Genomic DNA, 8797 nt, shown 5'->3' with positions numbered 1-8797 from the left:
GTGGTAACCTCTGGCGGCTGCAGCGGGGGCTGACAGAACCCGGTAGCTGCTTAACCCTGGGGCTGCCCTTGGACAGCTGGGTCCTGTGTCCTGCCGCACACATCCTCGTTTGAACAGCAAACATGCCCAGCTCCATGCGCACACACCTGTGTGTGCGTACCTACGGGATGGGAAAGATCACTTCTCTTCCCCTGAGCAGCTGGAGCCTTCGAGCATGAGACTTGGTTTTAGACATCCTGCAAATGTAGGCGAGCAAGTGTTAACAACAGATTGTGATGTAAAGACACCTTTGTGTTAGAAATGCATGTGTATACATGTAAAACTGCATTACGAACAACTTACAAGTAACTGTATAAGCTACAGCTTGAAGTGTAGAGACATATTGATTATAATGCAGCTTAAACAAGCTTATCAAAGTGACATTTTAGCAATATTTGACCTTTGTCAGCTCTCAGTGGTGCTGTGTAATTATAAAGAACAGGAAGAAGTCAGATGGAGTATTCAAATCTTTTACAAAACTAGTCTGAAAATCAGGAGGTTTTAGGCTGAATGCTAGTTAACCTGTTAGATGTACTGGAAGAGTTATAGTAGTACTTTGATCTCCATTTGAATAGCGATATGGGAAGTAAGTTTTGATTATGATATAATGCAGGCTTTTTGGAGAGATAGAAATTCCAGACCTTGGCAAACCTCTGATGGCAGAAGTGAGAACAGTAGACATGTACAAAATTCAGAAGGGGAGGATTGAATTGGAGAAGAGTGGAGTCAGTGAGGGTGAGGAAAGTTTGACTGGGTTTTGACTGTCTGTAAAAGAAGAGGTCCTGAATTCATATCAAGTAGAAACCATTAATGTGCATCAATAGCTTGTAGCACGTAAGAGTCAGGGCAGGGGCAGGCAGACCTTGAAGGCTACGTGAAAAAGTTCAGGGAAAAGCTAGCCTGGAAAAGATAGATTTGATCAGGAGCTGTGTAAAATGCTTTGAGAATCAAATCCTTCTGTTTATCTGGGCAGGAGTTGGTAAAGAACTTTTTCTTTCCTGTTTAATCCTCCCCTCATGCTGGAAGAGTTCTGAGCCTGTTAGTAACAGTATCCACCACTCAGCATTGTTATCTCCATCCCATCTCGGCATCTGCCCTCCCATGCTGTATATAATGTTTTGATATCCATGAAAGCCATGCAGCGGGGTTTCTCTGTGCAGCAGGGGTTTGTGCTCATCCTTGTTGAAGCAGCAGCTGCTTTGCTCTCAAGAAGCCGTGGCTGGAGAACCAATTGCTGCTGTGCCTGTTGTTGGAGCTGCACAGCACTGGCCTTCTGGTGTGCCTCTGTTGAAATGAGCTGCACTGTCAAGTTAATCAGATTCCTGAACTGGTCCCTCACTGTTGGTATACAGGCTGTTGCTGTAGCTGATGTATTCCATCCTTTATTTCAGTGTGTACCGACCTGCTGGAAGGTGATGGCTCCTTGAAAGGTGTGGCCTGGACAGTGCATGCCAGGGTCACTTTGACGCTGTTATTTTATAATAACAGTTATAAAAACAGTTCTGAGAAGTTGTGTGAAACAAGAGGGAAATATTAATCACTTGGTACATGAGTCACTGGCTAATTAGACCAAGACTTCTTTCCCCAAGTGAAGGCTGTTTTTTTAAACTGACCCAAAGTACTAATGCCACGTGGCAAAACTGAAACATTTCCATTCTCACTGAAAAAGCTCTAATAGAAGGCAGAGGGCAGATTTAGCCAAGTGATCCAGGAAGAGGTGTAATCAGAAGGACTCCTTCAGGGAAAAAAGGGAACAGGAAGCAGCCCTGTCCAGTGTCTCCTGAAGCTGCATGTTCATCTGAGGTACGGTGGTTAAGATACAGACACACAGCAGTTCTGCAGAATGTAAGCCAGAGAAATCACAGTATCTTTTATTACTGGCTTCCTTCTCACATTAAGCTCTTCCCCTAATTTCTTACCCTTAAAGGCAAAGGGTAGAGTGATACCATTTTTTTTCCTTAATTTTGCTGCAGTTGTAGAACACAGACTTGACACCACTAGTGGAAGAGAGCTGCAGGTGTTTTCTCACAGTGATTTATTTTAGGACAGACGTTCCTTTTTGTTTTAACTCCACAGTAAACTGGTCCTGAGCAAATAAAATTGTCTGGTTTTGCATCAGTCTGAGGCTGTTCCTTTCTTAACAATTTATTGTCTGGCATGCTAGGAATGCCTTTAACCACTTAAAGCACCCGGGGAAACATTAATGTATAGAGGGGAACTCAGGTCGCTTGATACTCAATTGGTGATTGACTCCATGCTATCTGGGACCCTACAGAAAGTGGGAAAAATATGATCAATACAGAGTGCTGAGGATTGTGGTGCTCTAGAGAGCTGACCCAGTGGAGTTAAAGTGGAGCTTGTCTTACTGATCCTGGCTTAGAGCTGGCTCTACACAAACCAGATCTGAATTAGCAGGGTCAGTGCTGCACCAAGATTAGGCATTGTAGCATTCAAGATGACTCTACGAGTCTGCACAGTGCTTCCTGCTTTCCCTTACCCAACCTGACTTGGGGCAGGGGCTCAGCAGGCCCTGCCACAAGCTGGTTTTGCAGCACTGTTGGTTCTGGATCACTGATCCCTGCAGTGAAGTGGCAGTCAGGGAGGCTGCATGGTGTTGTGCTGGAGCTTAGCAGTAAGTCAGACTGGCTGCCCGCATCCTTGCCACAGCTAATTATAACCCTGTTGAATTGCCCATTGATCATTGAGTTGTCTCTGTGTTAATATCCAACAAGTCAAATCCATTTATAAGCTTGGATAATTAAACTACCAAGGGCTTGATTCCAGGCCTGTTAGTAGTTTTGATACAAAGTGTTCATTGAATGTGTTTTTGTATGCTGCAGCACTCAATCCTGTAGATGGTGTGCCAAGCTTAAGTATATTGTTGGTCCTTGGTCTCTGTTGTCTTGCCACACTGCTCCTCAAATTATTTTGATATTTAAGGTCAGTTATATCCCATCCTGCTTGCTTTGCTGAAGATGAAATCAGGGCTTGTATGCAAACTTCACATCCTGAAGGTGTGAAGGAAATCTAACTTTTAACTTAGCTGCTGGATAAGGGTGCTTTGAGCTCTTGAGTTGCTGTCATTCTAAGCCAGTCAAGTGCATTTCCATCATGGCTACAGTGCTATTTTCCAGTTGCTTTTAAAGAGTTCTTATCTTCTCCAATCCTGCAGGTTTGATGTGAGAGAAGTATGTAATAACAGTAGGGGGAAGTAATTGACTTTTTTGAAATTGAATATTTTGAAGTGTGTTCTACTTTTGAGCACTGTTATGCTGAGCTAGGTGTGTGGTCAATGATTACACAGGTATGAAGTGAAACATCAAAGAATGTGGAATTCCCGACTAACTAACAGCAGTAGAAATTTTGCCACTGAGAGGAATTCTGGTCTTCTGGAGTTCAAAGGCTCCATAGCTTTAGAAAAAAATTTTAAAACCCTTAGATGCTGCATTCATGACTGCAGGAGTAAACATCATGGGATGTTTTATCATCATATCCAGTAGGTACCCTTTATCTTCTCATTTATAGCAAATTCTATTGGAAATCTGTTCCTTCTTAAAGAGGAAAGTGCATGAGAAGGTCAAAACTTCTGGATCCAGAACTGGAAAATGCAAGCACCAAATTTAGCATCACTGCATCATAAAGCACCCTGGGAGGAGACAAAGGATAAAGAAGGGCATAGGTGTTCTCCTGCTCTAGCTCACTGTGGGAAAGTGGCATGCCTGCAAGACTGGAGCATGGGAATGGTGGATCCTGTGTCTGATTCAGATCTCAGGGAAAAAACAAAGTCCTTCTAGGATGGATTTGTCTTCTTGCAATACTGATACATCCTTTTCTCTCTGACAGGGGAACTGTACTCTGGCCAGATGCCCTCTGTCTGGTGAGTCTTACACTTCTGTTTAATTTCAGGCTACCTAGCAAGATCAGAGCTGATGATGGAGGTTGGTAATCGGTCTGATTGGGGTTTGTTTCTGTCAGTCTGTAGTGAAGAAGCAGTGGAATGAGCTAAGTTTCCATGGGAGTGCCTCCCTTGACTGATGTACATGCTGCCTGATCCATTTGGCTCTGGTGAAGGTTTCACAGCAGCAGCACAATGTATTTCAGGCATTCAGTGCTCAAAGCACATGCTGTTGCAGAGCCCTAGCTCTCTAATGAACTCCTTTGAAGATGATGGATGAATATTAAGTGACATGTCAGATCTGGTGTGCCTGTGAACTCCTCTTTGATGCTTAAACTGTTTTTCCTTAGAGCTCTGTTTTTTTTCTAGCTGCACTGTAGAAATTGTGCTGCTTTTTTAAAAAATCAAGTGGGGAAATGGTTCTTCCCTCTGTCATTGTGCAATTGAGATAATTATGTTCTCCAGTTACTACGCTGACTCTCTTTAAGATCAGTCTGGAAAACTGCCCAGTGCCCTGTAAGTGATAAAGGACAAGAGTCCAGTTCATAATAAAAAATGCAGTGTCAGGACATATGAACAGTGTGGGAAGGGGACAATGGGGTATGTGAAACTGGGAAGCTGTGCAAGTATTTCCCTATTGTGAGTTTTGGAAACTAATTTTCTCTGGTCAGGGAGTGGGTAGAGAAGAGGGATGATGGTGGCTCATTACTCTGTCCTACACCCTCTTTTCAGTCCTTTTTTCCTCCTTAGCTGTCTCTGTGGCTGTGAAGCTTTCTGGGGTGCCTCTTACAGGGCTGATTCCTTGCTCCATATTTCATATAGGCGTGGATAACTCAGCAGTTCTGGAGGTGGTTCCTCATAGCTCTTTCCTGGTTTGCCCATTTCAATGTTATCCTTATTAGCTTTGTTGTCATAGCTGTTTTCCCCATCCCTATAAATCTAGATGAAGACAAAACCACTGTTCTTGGCAAGCTCTGGGCAGGTTTGAGGCACTTAGGTGTCTCTGCATGGATATATTCCCCATTTGGTCCCAAACTTCTTTCAGTGTCCTCTGCTTTCTTTTATCTGATGAGGATACTTGAGGGTTGGACAGCTGGATAATATAACTCCTTTCTCATTCACAGGTGTGTCTGGGAGCCAAGGACTGGCTTACACAAACAGCAGGAAGCTTATGTAAGTATCCACAGGAAAACTGTCATGTGGGGAGACTGGGGCTGCTCTAGCCATGATAAGATTTGAGGTCTGAGGAATAGAATATGGTTGGCTGTCATGAAATCCTTGTGCACATTGTAGCAGTATGGAGATAGCCCTAAAAAAAAATCTAGGTTTTGCAGGTTGGGAACTGAAAACAAGCTCTGTCTGCAACTAGATACTGGGACAGGGAAGGGACAGGAGTGAGGAAACCAGCAATAAATGGATTTCTACTCTTTAATTATCTTACTAGAGGTGTTGTTTGCTCTATGATGGTCTCCTGGTAGATTTTCTATTGGGAGAAGTGAGGTCATTCACAGAGTTGTTGTTCATATGTCAGGGTTTGCGCTGATGAGGTGGTCTTATAAAAATGCATTTGGGGAAATAACCATAAGAGTATGTGTATAAAAGCCGAAATACTTTCAAATCCTTTTTTTGTGCAAAGCAGCCTGTGCTAGAGGGAATGCTAGAGCACATTTGTTTCAGTTTTCCAAATGTGATGTCAGTAGATATAAAAATCATCCTTTGGAATGCTTGGGATTGCCAGCTCCCTGTGAAGAAACATGGTGGAGGGAAATAGCTGTTTTTTGGATGCATTGCCATAGGCAATTTCTGGTGCTTTTCTTTTATTTTGGAGCATATAACAACTTCTGTAGAGATGGCAGTCCTAATGTGGAGGTAAAAAAATCATGCTGCACTAGTCTTGGGCATTGTGTGGGCTGGCCAGGTCACCCTTTAATCAGTATTTAAACTATGAGGGTTCTGTTGGGTTGTCTTTCTAAATGGAAATTCCATACATGTCAGTTCTCACTGAGTTTCTGAGAGCACTAGTGATGGTAGGATGTAATGCTTCCTTTCTGACTGGATTGTTGCAGCTTGAACAGTAAATAGGAGTCCTTTGCAACAAATACATCAGAACAGCTGAGCGGCCTTTCACATCAATTAAGCAAGTGTAAATTCTGTACTTGAGCTTGGTGCTGGCAGCCTGCAGAGGAATGTTCTTCTGTGTTCATACTCTTCTCTCTTTCTGCAGAGTGAATAGCTCCAGTGTTTTCACTGTCCGCTACTTCAGAACCACTGCGGTACATAGTAAGTAAAAAGGCAGGAATCAGCGTGATGCTTCTGATACCTCTTGCTGTCCTGCCAGCAGCCACCTTCCATCCTTGGTCAAGGCTCACTGCTATCCTGCCTGCATGGATGTGTTCAGTCAAATGTGAATTTCTCTGGTGTTTAAATGTTGATCAGTGTTGAAGCAAGGAGATGGACAGCAATTGATGTCTGACAGCCTACGCCCTTTAGCAGAGTTGTGATGGCAAGAATGAAGCAATACCATAAATTTTTAGCTCTGAAAGCAGTCAAGTCTGTTTGTCTCTCTCACAGGGGATGACGTGGTTACGGTGAACACACCAGCCTTTGCAGAGTCAGTCACAGAAGGAGATGTCAGGTGGGAGAAAGGTAAGCAATTGCCCCTTCCCTCTAATTCTCATTGCTGTTACTGCTGTGTTGGACACCTTGGGGATCCATTACAGTTCACTGGCTGACATCCTGCTCTGTGCCTTTCAGTCTGTGACAAATGAGGCATTTAATTGCAGCTCTCCTAAGGGGTTAAGTTACTGCCTCATCACCTCTCTGTCAGGGGTACTGTTGGATGAAGGGAGATATCTAAGCTGGAGTCAGACTCTTAACTGTGCAGTAGATTGCTTGAGCTAGTGTTTTATTTAGAAGTAGTGGAGAAGTGGGATGAAGAAGTTATGGGTTAGCGTGGGAAACTGCTGTGGGTATAGAGGGGAGGCCAGAGCACACCTCCCTCCTCACAGTGGTCTTCATATCTGTCATTCAGCTGTTGGAGACACAGTGGCGGAAGATGAAGTGGTGTGTGAGATTGAAACAGACAAGGTAGGAGTTTCTGGACCAAAACTTCTTCTAGTTCTGTAGCAGGTACCCTGTGTGGCTTCTCTCCTGCTAAGAGCTCCTATAGCCTGCAGGGCCCTGACTGTGTCTCCTGCTCTCTTCATGGAGAAAAGCTTTTCTCATCTAGTATAAAACTTGCTGTGCCTTAAGTGAGAATTCTTGATAACCCTTACTCATCCATTTGATTAATCATCACTGGTGTTGTTTTTTATTGGAGCTGTAATTTTACTTCTCCTTCCAATTTGAGTGCTTTGAGTTTTGAAACCTGTTTGTGCTTAAACAAAGGAGAAATCTGCCAGACATAGGTTGTCTTCAGATCGTTTTAAATCTAGGCTTTAAGTTTATCCACCCCTGAAAGGGCTATTAAGCCTTGAAGTTCTTGCTGAATTCTCTGCTGAGTTCTGTTTTCAGCTTTGCTGTCAGGAAGATGCTGGCAGTGGGTCAGTTCTTGACTGTGCCATGGAGATCAGGCTATACATTACACTGCCAGCATCCTAAAACTTCTAACTATTGGCACAAAATCCCAGTGGAGGGTGTGAAAACTGGTGCAAATAGTGTGAGGCACAGCTGCTGTCTGTGCCAAGTTACAATGCATTTCTGCACATTTTGGCATCTTCTCTTGGGCACTTGGTCTCCAACTGATGTTTGGGAGAATTGCACTGACTTTCTTTTTTTCAGACATCAGTGCAAGTTCCAGCCCCAGCAGCTGGTGTGATTGAAGCCCTTCTGGTACCCGATGGTGGCAAAGTGGAAGGGGGGACACCTCTATTCAAACTCAGGAAAACTGGAGGTAAGTCAAGCATGGATAACTTGTGTAGGCCTTTGTATTTCCACCAGTTTTTTTCTGAAGATTTAAGCATTTAGAAAAAAATGGTTTTTAGCATTTAGCAAACCATTTAGAGGGATCCTGAGAGAGGTTAAATAATTCCCTCATCTACCTCTGTAACTGGAAGAAAATACTCCTTTTGTCCATTAGAAAAGCATAATTTTAATCCTTCTGAGGGGGATCTTCTCTTTTGCTCCCTCTGGAGGAGACTGAGCTCTTAGCTCTAACTAGTTGAGAATTCCCCTAACTCCCTTCTGTGCCCTCTTCTCTGTAGCATCCAGCCTCCTCCAGTGAGGAGGTCAAGGGTGTTGATGAGTAAAACGCTTTCACAATGGCTTTCTCTTGTGGTGACTTCTGTCAGCTCAGTAGTGCTGAGAATATAAAGGCACTCTGCTTGAGGGTTTACTTTTGTTAGATTGGTTGGACTCACAGATCTCTGCCAGTGGAAGCTGGTGCCCTTACCATGGTTCTTCCTTGTCTTTCAGCTGCTCCTGCCAAGGCTAAACCAGCAGCAGCCCCTCCTCCTCCTGCAGCCCCTGAACCTGCAGCTGCGCCTGCTCCTCCCCCTGCTGCAGCACCAATTCCCACTACAATGCCACCAGTGCCGCCTGTGTCAACTCAGCCCATCGACAGCAAACCAGGTGAGGCAACGGCCCTTTGTTCCTGTTCTCGAGTCTCTCTGCTTTGGGGGACAGTGTATAAGGCTAAAGACATCAAACAGAGGCATTTGTGGTGAAGGCCTCCCACAGTATTGCCCTGCTTGCTCCAGACTGGATTGTTCAGCTGTGCTTGGAACCTTCCCAGCCTAATTCAAGCTGCTTCCATACTGTGTCACTTAAGCAAGGAGCTCAAATGTGCTTTTCTACCTCAGGGCTTTTTCTACCTGGCTTCTGGTTTTGACTGATGTGTTTTTTCCCCTCAGTGTCTGCTGTGAA

The 8797-nt window shown here is 44.1% G+C and overlaps 1 protein-coding gene across 1 annotated transcript in view; it reads left to right on the top strand.

The window, feature by feature from the left end:
* Nucleotides 1–3879: 3879 nt before the first annotated feature.
* The window catches only part of DLST (dihydrolipoamide S-succinyltransferase), a gene marked incomplete at its 5' end in the record, with an annotated part of 11655 nt that continues 6737 nt past the window's right edge, over nt 3880–8797 (top strand). The window contains 7 exons of the mRNA XM_031065424.1: nt 3880–3916; nt 5059–5107; nt 6159–6214; nt 6506–6580; nt 6966–7021; nt 7715–7826; nt 8348–8527. Coding sequence (XP_030921284.1) covers nt 3880–3916; nt 5059–5107; nt 6159–6214; nt 6506–6580; nt 6966–7021; nt 7715–7826; nt 8348–8527 — 565 coding nt within the window. The remainder of the gene's footprint in view (nt 3917–5058; nt 5108–6158; nt 6215–6505; nt 6581–6965; nt 7022–7714; nt 7827–8347; nt 8528–8797) is intronic.

Source organism: Geospiza fortis, unplaced genomic scaffold (genome assembly GCF_000277835.1).
Source record: "Geospiza fortis unplaced genomic scaffold, GeoFor_1.0 scaffold54, whole genome shotgun sequence".
Lineage (NCBI taxonomy): Eukaryota > Metazoa > Chordata > Aves > Passeriformes > Thraupidae > Geospiza > Geospiza fortis.
This window is presented reverse-complemented; position numbering and strand designations above follow the sequence as displayed.